The 19697-nt window shown below is 43.0% G+C and overlaps 1 protein-coding gene across 1 annotated transcript in view; it reads left to right on the top strand.

The window, feature by feature from the left end:
* The window catches only part of PPM1H (protein phosphatase, Mg2+/Mn2+ dependent 1H), a 138398-nt gene that overhangs the window by 73629 nt on the left and 45072 nt on the right, over positions 1-19697 (top strand). The window contains exons 3-4 of the mRNA XM_084517001.1: positions 4411-4755; positions 11887-11999. Of these exons, the coding sequence (XP_084373127.1) occupies positions 4411-4755; positions 11887-11999 (458 nt within the window). The remainder of the gene's footprint in view (positions 1-4410; positions 4756-11886; positions 12000-19697) is intronic.

Here is a 19697-nt window from a genome sequence, read left to right on the forward strand (position 1 = left end):
GGATAGGAGTATTGTTGTTGATACTCTGCCTTGTCAGGTGGGCTTGGTGCAGGAGGTTTGCTTTCCTTGTGGGCTGGGACTTTTCCAGTTAGGCAGCTCTCCTCACTGGGATTATTTTTGTTAACCAGAGATTGGACTAATATACGGAGATCCTCCATAGAGACACCACGCAAGATTGGTCGGGGTACACCCAAAGCCATGGCCGTACGCCACCACTCAGTCCGTTCTTTATGATGTTTGAATGTCTCTTTGAAGTTGGGATATTTGGGGTTTTGAGTGTGGGTTTGGCGCGCTCGCCAGGAATGATCTGGGGGCTTAGTATGGGACAAACTAATCCAGCCCATTCGGCGTGCATAGTTATCTATATCTTGTACAAATTCACTCCAGGTGGGAATGGGGGAGTACGGATTTCGCCTACGACCACGATCACCATCCCTACGAGCAGCTTGTATGCGACCCTGGGTATTTGATACAAACATCTTAAGACCGTCAGGGAGTCCACGGATAAGAGGGGTTAATCGGGCTGGGTTGATAGGAGCCAACATTGGGGATTTCCTAAATTCATCTCTTTCATATATTGCCTGAATGCAGGCTGCTTTCTGTACTGCGACAGCCAGGTCAGAATAGCTTGTGGCTCTAATTTCCAGGGGTTCCCCTCTCTCCTGAGGATCTATACCCCCCGCCCAGTATGCAGCTCGTGCAGTTAAGGAGTAATTATGGTCTCCTGGTGTGGTGGTTAAAAATACTCCTGGTCCCCAAAAGCCTCTTGCTTCTTCCTCACTCAACATAATTTGGTCTCCTCCTTCAAGAGAAACTCGCCACACATACTTGACTTCTGATTCTCCTGACCGCCTTGAGAACTTCTCCTGTATTTTTATCAGCTCTGCTGGTGACCATGGGATCGTTCGCACTGTAGTGCGGATCTCAACTCCATCATCAATGGTGGTCTCAGTTTTAACCGAAGGTCTCATGGAAATCGATTGAGGTTCAAAATTGGCAGTCTTTTTGGCCTCCTTATCACTGTCAAACCAAAAATCACCATTCCAGCTTTCAGGGTCTGCACTATGCATTAATCTATGAACCTGCTTAACTGGAGCAGAAGGCTTTATTTTATTTAACAGGTGATTATACTTATTCAGTAATTGTTTAAGACGATTATTCTCATTCAAAAGTTTATTATTCTCATTCAAAAGTTTATCCACACTAATTCCTAATGTTTTTCCCATCTCCCTTTCAGAGGCCAATGATGACTTTAATGCCTCATTTTCTGATTTCAAAGCCATGTATTCCACATCAGAAATTAGTTTGGGAGCAGGAGTTTCCTTAGCTCCTTGCTGAGCAGAAGACAAACCGGCTCCTAACACCTCACAAACTACACCTTTACATTTTCCCACTCCGATCTTTTGTGCAGCCTGACACTGCTTAATGCTTTCTACCAATTTCTCTCCTCCTTTCCAAAAATTTTGAGCCCATTCCCTCGCAATCTGGGAAGGAGCACATTCATATTTTTGCAGCAGTTTATCCATGGCAATCCTTCTGATTACGCCAATTTTTCTGTTGCGTTAAAGGGGTGACCAGTTAGTCCTTACAAGTCCGGCCGCGTTCAGAGTATCGAGTTACCCTGATGACGGACTCACAAGTAATGCAGCACACCCTCACTTGAGTCACGTTCCACGAACCACCACTTTCAGAGTTTGGTCGTGTTCAATGAGAACTGTCACAGCTACAGCTGTCACAATGCGATCTAGTGCAGTTTATTACAGCAACAGGTACACAGGTTCTTTGGCTTGCCGGTGATAAAAATTCACTGTCTGCAAAGCACACTCAAATGCCAGAAGTATGAGTAACACAGGCTGGCTATTAACACATTAAAAAGCACAAAGACCTTATAAAGATTTCTAAGTTTCCCAGGGAGGCACTCGGTGTGACCAAGTGTCCAAATCTTACCCAGAGGTGTTCCAGTGCGGGGGAAGAGAGGCACAGCCCGTCGACTGATCCAAGAAGTCAGAAGGTATCCTTCGTGATGGTATCTTCCCTGACATCCCCTTCCACTTAAGCCAATTTATATTATTTTCTGTCATTTAGGTGGAGTTTGAGTCATGCATATCTTGGGTATGATTGGTGCAAAGTTTTCTGCCTTTCATTTAAAGGAATAGGCTGTGAGAAATTCAGAGCGCGTGCTCTGTGAGGGGTGGTCGCACCTTGGAGGCGGGTGGCTTTTGGGATGGAGGTGTGTTTTGGCATTATAATGATATTATAATGAGCAAAGTTCACTGGAGTACAGCATTTTGTCAAAGCCATGGCAGGTGGTTGGCTCAGGGCAGCTGGTTGGTCTCGGTGTGCACAAGAACAATCGGGTCCCCACCTGGTCACAGAGCCCAGCCGCGGTGTCTCCACACGGCTCTGCGCTCCGTGCTGTTCCTTAGAGTCAGCACACCAGGTTCCCCCGGTGTGATAACATCTCAGGTTGGAGGCCTAGGGAACATTTTGTTAGCACAGCTACACTGCACCCTGGAAACTTCTTCAATGCTGTACCTTTTCTTTAAAATGTGAGTATCGGTTTAATTTTCGAGTCCCCCTAAGCAAATATTCTGCAGCTTTGAACAACGTGAACTTGTAGTGATGATCTAGATACTTGTCGGTGAAGGAGGCATTTTGCATTAAGTTTCAGATTTTGTACCTCAGGTCAGCAATGAATATTTACTTTTGGATTTGTGAATGATAGTTTATGGTGTTCCCAATCCAACCTGCTTTCTCTGCCCTACTGCCAGTGTTTGGCACCTTTGTGGAGCTGCTGGAACAGCAACAAGTAAAAGGAGCTGTGGTTCACAACCCTGTGCACAGCTTTGAAATGAGCAGTGCTTTGGGTGCATGGGGTGAGGAGATTCAGGTGGTGCCTAGACTATATGCTGATCTGCTGTGTAAGGGAGCAGTTTTGGGTGAATGAAATAAATATGCATTTTAGCTGTGGAGCTATTGCTAGGACGTCTGTCATCCTAAATTAGACCATAGTCAGCACAAAGTTCAGACATAATTTTTAATTTATTTGACTGCTTTGAGATATAGGTTATGCCTTTGTAGTATTTGGTGTTTTGTAACAGTATTGCCTGATTCACATCCCTTGCAAAATCATTTATTTCAAAATCTTTATTAGCTGACTCCCTTCTGGCTTGCAAGGCAGCCCCATGAGCAGTTATTTCAGCAAAGCTGGGAGAAGGTGCAGGATTAAGAAGAAACAGGGCGAAAGAGAGACTGGAAATATCCTTTCCTGATGCTGCTGCCAAATATGCTATAATGCAAGGACAGGTACTGTTAGTCCTTAAATGTTTCCCTGAGGATGTTGAGGTGCATTTTCCAGAAGAGTTGAAGTTATCTAGGGTATGACTCCTTAGTGCTTTTTCAGGCAGATCTGAGCTGCTGAGAACTTGGTCTACTTTGAGGCCAGGGTTAATGGGCCCTATATTTGTGATACTGAACGCCACCACGAGAACATGATTTCTGCTCAAATCAGAGCAATAGTGGAGATGACTTACATAGACAGGTGTAGAGCAGAAGTGAAGAAATATTTTAAAATCACATCGTTGATCAAAAACTGCTGAACAAATATATAACATTACCACATATACTTTATTCTTAATGATACATAGAAAAAATTACTTTTTTTAGATACTTACTCTGCCTGTATGAGAGCAACTGTGTTGACCAGCCTGCTAGGAACTGAGGTAAGATGTGAGATCTAAAAGTGTGCTATCATGCTGAGAGCCATCCTGAAACCCTTACACATAGGATGTGTAACTCCAGTACCATACAAGAAACTTTTGGGGGGACTGGGAATATTTAGGTAGTGAATGTATATGCTAGTACATGAAGAGTACAGATAGACCTCGTGCGTCCACCAGCCTTGAGGAACTCTGTGCTGGTTCCCAGTCTGACACAGACAGGAAAAGCCTGAGCTGTACCTTCTGTCAGCATGGGTGGGCCTTAAGGAGGAAGGGGTCACACCGTGGCACTAGCTAAGCACAGTGGTACGTCGCATATCAAAGATGTGACTCTCCAGTACTTCTCCTCTACACAGTCATTAGGAGATGAAGGCAGTCTCACAGAGGCGGCTGTGTTTGTTCAAGGCATTCTGTGATGACTGTAAGGTGAAAAAGATTGCAACCTCAACCTTTTTGTTAGTATTTTTTTAGGGGGTTGAAAAATAGGTAAAAATACATGTCTCTTCCCTGCAAGAGTTGTGCTAACACACTGGACTATTTCCTTTTCAGTAGAAAGATACCTCTAGGAAAGTGGCCTGTGTTTTACCTGCTGCTGCTGTGCCACGGGCTGCTCCGTCACTTACCTCACCTGTGGTTGCATGACAGTGACTGTCTCTTTTCCTTTCTTTTTTTTCTCCTTCTATCTCCCCAGGACCCAGATGGGATCAGCCTGTACTACTGGTCCCTGTTTGATGGACATGCTGGCTCAGGAGCAGCAGTGGTCGCTTCCAAACTGCTGCAGCACCATATCCTGGAACAGCTGCAGGAGATCGTGGATATCCTGAGGAACACGGCCGTCCTCCCACCCACCTGCCTGGGAGAGGAGCCTGACAACCCGGCCACCAACAGCAGGACACTGACACGGGCAGCCTCCCTGCGTGGCGGCGTGGGGGCCCCGGGCTCACCCAGCACACCTCCAACACGCTTCTTCACCGAGAAGAAGATCCCACATGAGTGCCTGGTTATTGGGGCTATAGAAAGTGCATTCAAGGAAATGGTACGTGCGTCTTTGGGTTTTATCCACATGGCCTGGATAAAATGAACTTTAAGGGATTTTTTTTCAATTTCTTTTCCCTAGTTAAATAATCCTGTTCATACATGGATGGTATTTAAGAGCCTCAACAGTTTAACTGGTACATCTCTGTGAGGCACAGAACTGTTTCTCTCCCTTTGTTAGAGCTGCTGCCAGGCTTGCTAGCAGTCAAACAGGAGCAACATCCTAAATCCCAGGTAGCGCCATGACCACATCATTATTGGTTTACTCTGCTAGAAAGACTCTGAGAAGTTTGTTGTTCTTTCTTTCATCTTTCCTTTTTTTTTCTTTCTTTCTAATCTTAAAAATTAGCGTTGCCTCATAGTAGCACATTCAGCATTGGCTGTTGTCCATCAGGCTACACATATGGACATGTGCCTTGGAAAGCCTCATTGCCCTATGGGAGCAGCAGCAAAGGCACCTCAGCATCCCTTGCACTGCAGACGCTTGCATGTATTGCCCACAACTGCACAAAAATGAGTCCTAAAATCACATCAGGGACATGGATGAGAGCCAATTTCCTTGACCTGATGACCTGCAGTTCACTGGGGTTGCTCATAAGGCAGTGTCTGTGGGGAGAGAGTGTGTTCAGCTCTTGGGTGAGGTTGGCTGGGAGTGGGTGAGTGGGGCATGAAGTAAGTTCTTACCACCCACTTTGACTCGTGTACAGCAAGGATATCTGAGAAGAAATCATGACCCTGTGCAAACAGAATATCCTCCAATTTCCCTGTGGAAGGCTGTGTTTTCTCTTTGAGCTTTTGTAATTGATATAACTGCTATGCACTTTCCCCCTCAGTTCTTCACAGTCTTAAAAATAATTCCTGTCAGTCAGAGTAGAGGCTTGGTCTGCCAGCAAGTACACGTGGGATAAGGTCTTCTTTCTCTCTCTCTCTCTCTCTGCCTCTTTTTTGAGCAGAAGGTTTTTGAACTAATGAGCATTTCCCAGAGGTTTTATTTGTTGTCTGGAAAGAAGTACAAAGGCAGGATTCAATCATAGCTTTTCCTGACATATGTGAATTTTGTTTAGTACATGCATCTAATTAGAGACTGCAGTTGTTATTACAAAGTGGTGTTTCACTTTGAATTCTGAATAGCAGTTATCTTGCTGGATTGCCAGGGATGCGCAGGGAAACACATCCTCCAACGGGCTCTGGACAGCATCATCCAACTTTTAGGTGAGTATGTGCAGGAGTGAGACCCACAGCCAAGGTTTTGGCATCAGACAGTGTGGGGCACGTGAGCAGATGAGTGCACTGCAGCTACTGAGCTAAGTTTCTGCTAGCTGAAAGGAAAGAGGAAGACGTGAAAACCTCCTGCCAGTTTAGCGTGCCCCCTTCAGAAAGAGCTGCCTGCCCACCATACCCTAGCCAGGGATTTTTCTTACAGCATTTTTCCTTGAGCAGTGGAAAAGCTGTAATACAGTAGAAATTTAGAAACCCTGGATAATTCACAGATGTGATGGCTGGGTATTCCACATACAGACCATAGTAATCTGTCCTCCCTTTTTCTAAACTGAAGCCCAGAGTATCTCATTTTCCTCCCTGTGCCTTTGGTCAGGTACCTTAAATCCCCCTTTTACTTTGACTCCAACTGTGGCTCTCACAATGCAATACAACCCTGGCATTATCTTTTACTTAAAAGGAAGTCTTATAAAAAAGTCAGATTAAGAAAAGCATTAGATAATTATATATACTTCAAACTCTAGGTGGTGTCTTGTAATCACAGTCAGGTTAGGCAAAGGACCATTTTCTTTTGCACACATGTCTGTGTTCATAAGGTCAGTACTACTCAGTCTCAGCTGTACCTGCAATGATTTGTCTTCATCCCACTTCTCCCTAACTTCCTGCTTGTTTATACTCTTAGCAGGCTTTGGGCCTCTCCTCCATAGTACATTGTTTATCTGGTCCTGTTTTGTATTGGAACATCATGGATGTTGTTGAGTTAGTTCAGCGCAGCGGAGACTTGCATCGTTTCCAGGGGCTCAGCGCCAGCAGGGTGTATCATTTTACCTGGCACTTGGGGAAAGCTCATGTTCCTGGACACGTAGGCAGGCTTCTCGGTATTGTTTCCTGAAAAACCTAGCACTGCAAAGGAACCCTTTGAACCCAACACAAATGCTGGGTAGATCTGGTTCCTTTTTTGTTTATTTATTTCTTTATTAAGTAACAGTCCAGCCTGCCAGGTTGGTCTAGTGAGGGTTTTGTCCCCTTTTCCTGGGAGATTTTTTCTGCATGCCACTGCTTTTTTCCCTGATGTCCTTATGAATTCTAGTTAAGCTCTCCCTCTTCTGGCCTTGAGTAACAAACAAAATGCAATTGATTTATATCAAATGGCTTTTTAAAATTATTTTTCTTTGTCAGGTGTGATTTTCTTTTGGACAGTGCTCATCTTACAGCTACGTGCACCAAAACACTGCGGGAAGCTGCTACACACTAAGTTATTGCCTAACTTGGAAATCTAAGCAATTAAGATTTCCTCTTTTTGAAGTACTTCTAGATAGTGTTCTCTGTGTTGAAACTGAGATTAGCAAGTTGCTGTGAGGTGTTTGCTGGTAATTTACTCTCCTGTTTAAAATAATAATAATAACGATAATTCTCAGTGTCAGTAACTGTCAGTGACCACAATTACTTCAGTTAAGTGGAAATAAATTAGCTCAACTTCTGAAGATGTAGTAAATCAAATCCTGTAATAATCATCTCTTGGGTGTTGAGATATGCATTTAGAGATTCAGTTTTAGGAACCAGGAGGGTACTTGCAAGTGCTCTTCAGTTGTAGATAGAAGAATCAAACTATAATCCCGTCCCTGAATTTAACCTTGTATGTTGGAGTGCAGTTTTTTAAATCTATTTTAGTCTTGTGAGAGAAGGCATGTATTTCACACTGAACCCTATTTAATTTTGGACAGGAAAAAACGGCACAGAACTGGGCTGCATGATTTATCGGAAGGTGTATGTTTGTGTTTATTCTTTTTCTGTGTCCATGCTTCCAAGTCCATGCTTTTTCTTCTTTATTGAAATGTGTTTGACTCACGTGAAATCTAGACAGATGCTTTTAGAAAATGCTTCAAATGAAAATGGCACCAATCTTGAGAGCAGCATATGTTGTATGGTTTTCTTTTGGAAAAAAATCCTCTGGTTAAATAGCCAAATACGAATAGGAAATAGAAGTAGGGAAGCTTGCAACGGTGGTACAGGCTTTTTGATGCGTTTTTGATAGAGCTAAAGCAATTTAAGGAGTTAATTTTGACTTTTTGCCCTCTGAAACGTGGTCTTTTATTTTTATTTTTTAACAGCCATTATATAGGCTCTGTGCAGGGAGTAAAGCTCCTTGCTGTCCTAGCAAGATGAAGGTCCTGGAGGACCTACAGTGAGGATGTATGTAGATGACAAGTAGTTTTGTTAGTAGTTATTGTAGTGTAATAACTAGCTGAAATGCTGGTACTGCGATTTGATGAGTTTACCTACCTCTGTTTTCAAGACGCCAAATTTAATTTGGCACCAGATAGGGCTGGCACTTGCTTTCTGCACCACCACGTTTGCAGCTTTCTTACTCTCTCCCCTCGCCTCTGCAGCACGCCAGCAGCCTGCATGTGCGAGCCTGCATCAGCTGTGTCCAACACATGCTGCTGGAAGAAGGGGGAAAGAAAAAGGGGGGTCCCACAGCACCCCCAGACCACCGGCCCATACTGTGCTCGCAGACACCCGAGCCCCTCCACCAGCTCTCCACGAGGTGGCACGAGCAAGCCGCCGTGAGCCTCCGACTGAGCAAACCATACGGGCTTCATGGCGTAATCTTCCTTTTTTTTTTTTTTTTTTTTTTTTTTTTTTTTTTTTTTTTTTGCAAGAGATTGTGAAGTAGCATGATGAACCAGTGCTTTTGCTCTGGGAAGCTCAGGTCTGAGCTGCAGGATGCACCTTCACTTAGGATGACCCCCTGAGTGGTCCAGGCAGTGGCGATGATCTGTCCCAGGGCTCACACTGCACCCTCAGGCTGCTTCTGTAATCAGCAGAGCAGTGACCACAGTTCTCCATCACCCTCTGGAAACACACCTCACAGCACTTCAGTGTCCTCTGGAGGCTTGGCTCCATCCTCCCCTTCGTGCCATCACCTGGGGGGCCAGGTATGAGGCAACCCTGAGGGCACCCTGCTCCTACCTGCTCCCCTCCCTAAAAAGAGGAGCAGAGCACAGATTAAATTATCTGCTTCCTTGCACTAAATGATTGCCTTTTGCACAGAGGATACAGAAATCTTTTTTATTTTAAACAATTTAATAGCTAAAAGAGGGGTGTTGTCCCAGCTACGAATGAGCCCTCTATTTCTTCGCCCTTTGTTCTCCAGCCTGCAGTTCATATCTGATTTCTACTTGGTGAGTGAAGTTTTCCAGCTCCATCGGGGTCTGGGAGTGTGCCATGTGCTGCCCCTTGGACTGAGCAAGGCATCATTTGATTCAGCTCAGTTTTGCTCAGCTCTTCCCCAGCAAGCAGATTGCTGTGTAGAGATAAGTTGCATCCTCCAGAAAAGAGGGGAGGGGGAAAAAAAAAAAAAGAAAAGAAAAAAAAAAAGTTGCTCTGAAATCTTTCTGCAGGTGGGAAATTAGGAAAGCTTTGCATGTGCTTGGGCTTTGTCTGGAATGAGCCCCTTTACACCTCTAAGGGCTTCAGGGGGTTCTTGAGTTTCTGCCCCTCTTTGTGCTGTACTACTTTCCAAGAAGCACTGTTACAAAGTATTTCATTAAAAGCCAATATCTCTACATCAGAATGAGTTAGTGGCAGTCGTGGGCTTTATTTTGTTTTACCTTTTTCCCTCAAATTTTGTTGATATGCAGGAAACCTTCTCCTTCAGTACACAGATCTAGTTTAAGTCAAGGAAACTCTACGAATGAGGCCCTAAGGATTATCCATCTTCCCTCTCATAATAAATGCTTCTGAGTTCTGCTTATTGAAAGAAATAAATTTTAATTTAGGTATCCTAGCACTTGTGAAGTGTACGTGTGACAGGGCTGAAGCCAGGTGAGGAATTGTACTTTGTTTCAAGGTCTCAGAGGATACCCTGAGCAGCAGAGATGAAGGTATTTTAAAATTCCTGGCAGTGCCTGGAAAATCCACTGTAGTATTTGTAAGTTTAAATTATTTTGATGGTTAGAAACGTCTGCTTCCTTTGAACTGTTCTTTTCAGCTTAATTTAAAAATATATAGGAACCACGGGGAGGAAAAATCAGCTTCTCTATGGCCAGATTAGATAAAGTGGCATTTGCAAGCAGCCCATGTCTGTGACCAAAGGCGCTGCAAGATTTGATTTTAGCTTTGAGGTGTTTTCCTCCTGGTCCTCAGCACCAAAAAAGCAAACAACCAACCCAATAACAACAGCGTTCCCCCCCCCCCCCAACAATCCATCCTTGAATGGACTTGCAAGAGCTGCAGCAAAGCCGGCTGCCTGCAGGGAAGCAGCGTGCAGTGCAGTTCCCGTGCGCAGCGGAGGATGGCCTCCTCGGGTAGCGCTGCACATCTCTTGCTGTCCCCGCCGCCCGCCCCATGGCACAAATGGGATCAGGCTGCGTGCACGTCAGGAATAGCATTATTTGTGACAGGCGCTATTAGAAATGGGAGCCCTCCCTGCCCAGCTCGCTCGGGACAGCAGCCGAGCACTGCCGAGCATCCCCACCACTCCTGCCCCCCGGTCACCTCCCTCTCTGGAAATTTGCAGGAAACAAAGAATGGTCCCAGCCTGCTTCGGCGCTGCAGGTTTTCAATCAAATTGCAGCTGTCATGGCTAGCATTTGTTGTGGTGCTTTTCTTTGGATAAATTTAGCTCTGAAATAAAGCTCTAAATCCCATACCCCAAGGCGTGGACAATTTGAGCTGTTTGTTGCTCAGTGCAAATATGAAAATGAAGTAGAGCACACACAGAGGCAAATATATTCATAATAAAAAATGCATACAAGTAGGCAGGGTTTAGCTGGAAAGATCTGCCAGCATTTGCAACAGCTACATTAAATGATGATCCCTGTCTGAATCCAGTACCAGAGAAAGAACAGTTTGAAGTTGGGCTTGATTCTGGACTCGGGAGAGGAGGGTAGCTTGTAACATGCTGGGTTATTACCACAAGACAAACTAAGAGGCAGCAGAATGAGTTCATTGGCATATAATTCAATTTTTGTTTAAAATGTACGGAGTACTAGGAAGCAGCTCGTTTAACCGTTGTTGTTTTTTTTTTTTTTTTATAATCTCCAGTCTTTCTTGGGATAATGTACATTTCTGAGCTTGACTGACTGTCAGTGACAGATGTGACTTGTGTTCTCCACATCTATCAATATATCTATTATATATATTAATATATATAATTTATTAAACTCAGAATCAGTTGGAAATTAAACACAGGAAAAACTGCTTGGGTAGGTACTTACCTCCCTACATTTGCACCCAGGCATGTGCATAAATTAAACCTTTCCAGGGCCTCATAAAAGTGGTGAGATAAGACAGCCGTAAATACTATGGTTCATCCTGCAGGTCTGTGAGTGCCTGGTATCTTTCAGTAAATGCTGTTCTATTGACCTTTTGTTTGTTTCCCTTAACAAGTTTAGCATCCCTCCCTTCTGTGTTTCTGAAGGGTAGCTCTGTGGCATGAATGTGTCTTGCTGCTGTTTGTAAAGGTGTACGCTCCACAACCCTAGCCTCCTGTTTGGAGAGCAGGTAGTTATTCATGTCAGAGCTAGGTCTCATTAATTATTTGCTGTCTATGTAAAGTGCTCTCCAATTATACCACCAGGTACCTGTTGTGAAGTTACATTTATCTTTGCCTCCATTGTGTTTTTTCCATAGTAAAATCTCTTGCATCCCTCAGCCTTGCCATTTATTCCTTGATGTGTGATGTTTTACAATCTCCTGTCCTGATTTTTTCTCAGCTTTGTATCATAAGTAGTAGGTATTCTAAGACTTCTCATTCTTTTCCATGAGCATGTGGCCTAAGCTGTAACCATAAGGAAAGCCAGTGGGACTTGCAGTTTAAGGAAGACTGTAACCTTTTAGAGAAGTCTTCATTTTCCAAAACATTAATTGCAGTGCTCTCTTTATACATTTTTCTTCTCTTCTCCCGCAGGATTTGCAAATAGAACGAGAGAGGACCATGTATAATATTTCTGGTGGCTGCACAGCCCTTGTGGTGGTGTATTTATTGGGGAAGCTGTACGTGGCAAATGCTGGTGATAGCAGGTAAGTGAGTGTGATGTCTCTCCAACTTTCACCTCCAAACTCCCAAGATCTGGCATTACTGATTTCTTTAGTGGCAACTGCCATCACAAGAGGATTCTGTTTTTTTGGCTGGACTCTTGACAGTTCTCCCCAAAATTAATGCAAAAGGCAGCAATAGGTTTCCAGTATCTAATTGAGTGGTGGATGCACTCAGGTAGGTCGACTTTTTCAGTTCCTTGTTATTGTTTCTGAATGAGCTGATGGCTGCAGGGAGGTGGAAAGTCACTAAAGAGCCATTGAAACTGATGTTGGACGTGCAATAGAATTGACATGCAGTTCAACGTGTGTTGAACACTGACAGGGGGACTGCATCTGGAACAGCTGGTGGGGCTGGACTGCTTCAATAGAAAGTCTGGTGGCCCCTGTCCATAGGCCTAGCCTTGGCAAACCACCTGACACCATCTGATCTATCAAGATTTCAATATAATTGACAGTAATCATCTGTAAACAAATAGCTTGTAGTCCTTCAGTGGAAGAGGAGGGGAGGGAGGGGGGCTATCACTGTTTTTTTACTGTGACCTCTTCTGACTTGTGTACTCGGCCATTTCTCAGAACTGAAAGCCGTAGTTCAAGAGTTGTCACTTTGTTTTAGTTAGAAGTTGGATGCTTTAAATCTCGTGAATGAAAAGCTGCTGCTTTGTCTTCTAAGTCAGCTAAAACTAGAAGCATACTTTCCCTCTCTATTGTTCTGTGGCCACAGCACTGCCAGAGAGAGAGAACAACTGTTCTTGCAAGGCTTCAGACCTTCACGTATTTCTTCTGGCAGCTCTCTGCACAAGCAGGCCAGGCAGAGTAGTTCTCCACAGGACAGAGTCTGCAGTTGGGTCCAGCTAGTTAGCAGCTGAATAACTAAAGTCTGTGCAGGTACTGAGTCATGTCTTTCGATGAAGACTGCTACAGTTACGCATTCATGTTTTTTTGAGTTTTGAGTGCTGACAGTTCACGCTCGTACTGCGTACAGCCATGTATTTACAGAGACAGCACTCAAGAGCAAAGTGTTCTGTAACAAACCAAATATTTTTTATTGCCTCTGGCTGCTTTAAAATGTGTCAGAGGTAAGACAAATCCATTGTGCATAAAGTTGCTATTCTTTTTTTGTTGGTGATTGTTTTTAATATGATGAATTTGCTGAATAAAATTGTAAATTGCTCAATGAGTTCCTCCTGACAAGTGCCAAATTTGAATCTCCTTTTCCCATCAAACGGCAAATGAGTCCTCACAGAGGGTGGCTGCAGACACATTTGAGTAGACCACCTATCTGCTCATCAGAACCATTAGCTGCACTACGCTTTAGCTCTCTTCCATTAAATTAAAAATAATCATGTTTTCCTATGCTTCTATCCATTGAAGTAAAGTTGAGTCTCTTGCATTGAGTTAGCTGAATTGCTGTATTGTCTCTTAACTGTGTGGTATAAAACTGGTCTGTTTCTGAGTAGCTGAGGTCTTGATTCTTAAGTAATTGGCTGCTTCCAGTTCCCCAGGGTTCTTCCTCTGCTCCCCAAGAGCAGTCTCAGTTCCCTTCTTACCTCTTGGTACTCATGGGAAGAAACTCCTATTGATGGTCATCGTGAGGTGGTTCCAGTGTCCTCTGCAGTTAAAACTTCTGAGACTTCAGAAAGCTTTGAATGTTCATTAAGCCCATCCAAAACATCTCTTTTAGAAAAAAGGGAACGGGAAGGGAAAGGAAACCACTGGCGAGGCTTTGAACTAGGTCTGAAGTTTTTCTACTCATTTCTCAGATCCTGCAGGTAACAGAGTCGCTTCAGATCAAAAACAGTTCATTTTTCCACCCTCCAAATGGACCTCACAGAAACATTCCTCATGCTGAGGAGAATTCCCTGGACTCCCAAAATTGGCCTGTTTCTAGATTTTCTAGCTGAAGAAACTATATTCAATAAAAGCTTTTTAATGTAGGAGACTGTTTGATCTTTCCCACTACTTCCCATGCTTCAGAAAGAGAGTTTGCAGTTGTCTGTGAAACATCCAAGTTGCTTATCATCTCTGAAATGACATTTTAGGACTAGAAAAGCAGCTCTGAGCTTGTCTGCCTACTGCCAGAGTGCACAGTGCATTATTGTATTTTTAAGAGCCCAGTCGTGCAGCCAAGCTCTTATTCTTGTTAGTGGAAAAATATGTGCATTTTTGCTGTCTCATGCCTTGCGTGGTCAACTTTGTATTTTGTACAGATACAAATGAGGGCAGCGATAAATATTATGAGGAAACTACTAAACAAAATATTTATATACTCTTGAGGAGAAGAGTGGGTTTTGTTTTTTTCCCCAAACAGGGGACTTTGTGCTTTCTGCTTTTGGAAGCACATGCCAAAACCTTCCATTCTTCGGTGGAGTCAGTTTCTTTGAGTTCACCTACTCATTTGTGCCTCTTCTCAGTCCTCATTCTCCTACCTTCTTCACTCCCACACTGGAAGAAAAAAAACAACTGCAAATAAATCAAGCTACATTTCCAACAGACTTGTCTATGAGAGGAGATTTCGTGTTGCAGGGGTGAGAAATGAACATTTTGAGTTTACGCAAAACTCATTTATACCGCTTCTGCCCAGAAAAGGGTTTGGTCTTTTAATTCCAGGCAATTTCAAAACAGCAGAAGCTTATAAAGGTGGGTTTTGAACAGCTTCTGCTGTCACAGGACCAAGGTACATACAACAAACTGTTACTATCACAATGAGACTAAGGAAACGCCAAGTGTGAGACCTGAATAATAATGTGCTATGTGGTGCCAGCTATACCTCAGACTTATGTCTGTGGTATTCAGTTTAACCACTAAAGCTTCTCAAATCTAATCATTTCATGCCACGTACCCTGGCACTGTTGTATAGCAGCTGTCCTTTTGTAGCTGATGTGTAATTACATCATGAAAAGACTTTAATTACCATATTACTAAATTACCAGCCAGCAATCCTTTCAGGTTCAGCCCTAGCTCACTTCTGTAGGGACTATTAGGCTTCTCCAAGCTGAACACTTTTGGTTGGTATAAAAGGGAGAAAAATTGTGCTAATTGTACGTTTTGTTATGAACTATTGTTGAGCTTGATGTTATGGCATCACTAATGTCAATGATATAATTAAACTTCTGCTAACGACGCAATCACAGTTCTGTAATAATTATATGTTAACTGCACATGATACCAGAACCCTACTAAAAATGAGGTGATGTCTTCATAGCCTGATAAAAACAACTTGGAGGGAGCCACTTTCATTCTCTAATGGCTTGCTGATCATTCTTGAACTCTGCCATAAATATACCTACTTGTACAGTCAAAATTCATGTCTGAATATTGGCCAAAGCTTTTTAATGCCTCTCTTTCTCTTTCCCCCTCTCAATGGTTAACACTGTCCATGCAAGATTGTTTAGGTAGGGACTGACAGTGCTGTAGTCAGCTATCCGATCTATAGTGCCTTTTTAGTGAGCACTGGTACTTTGCTTACCAATTTGATAGATATGCTGTGGACTCTCTGAATAGCTGTTTTTTTATTTTTTATTTTTAATAATGAGTAGTAAATCTCTACTCATCCTTTTAAGTAGTATTGTTCAGTTTTATATTGCTAAAGTGACTTTTACTTCTAAACTGCCATAACACGCCTTGTTAATCTCGGTTCTTTTTAGTTTTATGTTCTTTATTACTATGTTTTTTTATGGCTAGTGATGAAGCAGTAGTAAAACAAGGACTTAAAATGTTTTTACTGATTACTGCCCATTACTGTATAGCCTCACGCAACATAACATTTGCCCAATATCACTCCAATGACTCTAATGCGATATGATCATATTAACTATCTTTGGCACAAGCGTTCTTCTGGCTTTCATGTTGTCTGGCTAAGGAGCTGCTCAGAGACTGCAGGCACTGCCATTTTATGCTGTGTTTGGAGCCACTTAGGTAGGCAGTGCTTTTATCATTGTATAAGATGCAGAACATCACAAGTTGATGTGACTTTTCCATAGGGCCTGAAACACTCGCTAAATCTGCAAATGAGTTCTTGGGCTTTTTTGATATATTGGCATAAGATGGCATCAAAGCAAAGAGCCTGATGTTTCGGAGGCTTCATAGACTTGCGGGGTCGCTGGATTTTTTGCTTTGCTTCATCAGATTGTTGTTGTTTTGTTTTCTTTTGTTTTGTTTTCTTTTTCTTTTTTTCTTCTTTTTATAATTTTTTTGCTTCCTTGCTTTTTGCTCCCCTGTGCTCATCTTTTCAGGGTATATTCAACATATATTCTCATGTCCAGAACATATTTCCTCCTCCTTTTTGCAATTGTAGAACTAATGCTAAGGCATTTGGGATAGCTAAATGATATGAGCTCACTGAATAGATGGTTTTCCATGTGGCTGCAGGTTAAACAACTTCATTGTAGCTTCAGTTGCCCAGATGTGTATTTAACACTGACTTCTCGCAATGCACTATAATAGTAAATCAAAAGTGGAATTCTACCGTGTTTACTGTTTCCATTCTTTCCAGATTTACTGCTTGTGTTGAATCTCACTACATTTATAGCTCTTCTGTGTCATGATGTTTGTTAGCTGCTTCTTTCATAAGTAGTTCTCATTGAAGGGAGTAAAATTTGGGGAATCGTGGTTTTATGAAGTTAACGAGTGAAGCATGGAAGCAGCAATATATTTGTTGGCTGACACGGTAGCTTAACTAGAATTTTTGAGAAATCAGAACTGAAGATTCTGACCCATTTTTGTGGCTCATGTTATTTGACCTCTTCCTCAGGGCAGTTCAGCAGGGTGATTTTTGCCAGAAGCTCTAACATTATTTAAGGGTGGAAGCCAAGCAATGTTCAAGTCTATTATTATTGTAGAGTTGATTTGCTTTTGTCTTTGGTTTACAGTATCTTTTAAAAAACTTTAATTTTAAGATTTTTTCAGATTTTTCTTAACTAGCCATTTTCTAATCTAAATTGTGTATCTTTTTCTTTAAACTCTTTTATCTCCTTACATCTGTGTCTGCATAAACTATGATTGTGTTTCGTCTTTAGAGGTCTCTGGAGGAAAGGAAAGACAACTCAGTTACTGCACTTCTTCAATCTGCAGTATTTGGAGCAGCATTCTTATTCCTGTCTCCCCCTAAAAGTGAGACAAGAGGAACTGCAAATCTGAGCCATGCACAGGGTCCGTCCTTTTGCCATGATGACACTTCCTCCACCTTTGAAAATTCTTATTGCTCCAAATCCTCAAGTGGTGCCTCCTCTGAGGCGAGAGCAACACCTACAGACCATGTTTTGGCCAAGCTGCATGCACTTCCTCTTTTTAGATGATAATTAATTCTTTGGCGAAATCACTCAAAAATAATAAATGCTTAGTCTTCCCAGGGCAACAGACAACCTCTGCTTGGTCTGCTCAGGAGGCTGTGAAGTGGAGAGGGACTGGATTCAAAACAAAGCGAGTCTCTCCCACGCACATTCTCCTTCACTGACTGCAGTTTGGTAGGTGGAGAAGTCTGATTCTGCTGCTGAGCAGAAAATGCTGGAAAAGAGCGTGACATCTTAGTCAGACCCAGAAGATAGGGCCAAGTAGCATCTCACTGTTTCCCCAGCTTCTCTTCCTTTCTGCAGGGCCTGCAAGTCAGGCTTCCAAACACTTCTGCTTCCCTTCTGCCACTTGGCCTCCTTCCAAGGAGAAGTAAGAGCACAGGATTCACAGGAATAGCGGTGACCTCGGATCATCTTGCAGAATTTTGTGTCGGGTGAAGCTTTTGGAGGCACTTCAGGAAACACTTTATCAAAGGTGTGGAGAAAAAGTGTTGGATCAGAAATAAGTTGTTGCACTCAAAGTGCAGTGACGGGAGAGAGCATTTTCTAACGACGCGGTGGATGATGAGTTCCAAAGCACTGGCACATCCTCTCCAGCACTGACTTGGCAGAAATTATTAATTTGGCAGTCAGTGTTCATAGGCTTTTGAAGACCAAAAAAAAAAAAAAAATCCTTCTTCTTCTCCAAACTCTTGTTTTTTCTGGGAGAGAGTATGCCTTAGCAATGTCTATGGCAACCTAGCAGGTGTTGAAGCCATTGTAAACAGTTACTATGTGTGGTACATTCAGTCAGGTCTTCGACCCAAACCACACAGATACCTTCTGTGCATGAAGTCTTTATATTTCAGATTATGAGGAAGAACAGAAATTTTTGCTATTCAAATTCTCTCAGTAAGCTGCAAAGCCACAGTTCGTTGGTATTACTTTTCAGGAGCAATGGATTCTATAAATTGCCATCCTCCTTGTTTTTTTTCAGCCTTTTGAAAAGCAAAACAACAAACACTAACTAACCAAGCCAGACAAAAACAAACAAACAAACAAACAAAACAGTTGCTTGCTACCACTGCAAGTAAAAATTCCCTGTTTGCTGACTTTTATTGGTGCATATTAGCACTAATCAAGGACAAAATTCACACTGTAATAACATCCTCACATGTATTTTGTGTGTGTAGCCTGTAGAGCTTATAATCTCTGAGGTAAACTGAGCAAAGGGTGCTGAGGCATAATTTTAACCACTCTTTTACTGGTACCATGCTGATGCATAAAGAGCCTGTGATTTTGAGTCCAGGCAGCCTGTGATGTAAGAAGTACAGTGGAATCCATACGTCCCAGCACACGGAGCTGAGCTCAGAAATGTCTTTATAATCTGTGCCTTTTTAGTTGACCAGAGAGAGACCAGTGGGTTATTCATTGCAGTGTTACAGGGCCTGCACCAAGGCATGCCAAGCAGGCTGGCCACCTTGCATCTCTAGTTCCCGTCCAAATATCAGGAGGAGAGCCAGGGGGAGCACTGGAGGCTTGCTCGGTCTCCTGGGGTCAGAGATGTGTTGGAAGGTTCTGCTGCTAAGTTAAGAAAGTAGAAAAGCTGAAATCAAAGTAGATGTAATGCTTTAGGGGCTAAAATCATTCCGGCATCCTCAATGATAAATTGCTGAACAGCAGGCAAAAAAAGCCTGCACTTTTTCCATCTTCTGTGGTCAGCTGTATCCCAGCCATATTACTGGCAAAGCAAGCACTGGCTTGCACAGCGATGCCTTCATCCCTAAGCCCAGGTTTAGTTGCTATAGTAACTCGTCCTGGAGATGAATGTGATATCCTGGACAGCAGAGAAACAGGCTTTGATTCCACAGATACCGGTCCCGAGGCTCAGAGCTGGTCACAGAGATGTGACTGCACTGCTTTGCTCATCTCCCTGGCACGACCCGAGTAACGGGTGGCACGTTCAGCCAGTGCAGAAATGTGGTGATGTTATCGTCACTGCGACCCTGGGCTTGGCGGTGTTCAGATTAAGAATACACTGAAATCATCACAAGCAAAATGAATCCCATGAGGGCAGCAAATCTCCAATGTTAGCGTGCTGGAACCATCGGCAGGCAGTTCTTTTGGGCTAGCAGTGTCCTCTCGCTGCAAACTGGCTTGTAATGGCCTCCTGGCTGCTGGAAGGATCAGTGTGTTCAGGTGTAAAGCAGCAGGAAAGTACAGGCAATTCATTACAGAATGTTGTAGTGCAGTTAGTTGTCTTTTGGGGTCATGCTACTGGTATCCGAGTAGCAAATAGCACAAGGTAAATGTGTATAGGTAGACATACAAAGGCACCACTGATGCATATTTCAATAGTAAAAGTTACTTTCCCAATGAAACAACAAAAAAGGAAAAGAAATCACATATAGAT

The sequence above is a fragment of the Aythya ferina genome (genome assembly GCF_964211825.1).
Source record: "Aythya ferina genome assembly, chromosome: 1".
In the NCBI taxonomy this organism is placed as follows: domain Eukaryota; kingdom Metazoa; phylum Chordata; class Aves; order Anseriformes; family Anatidae; genus Aythya; species Aythya ferina.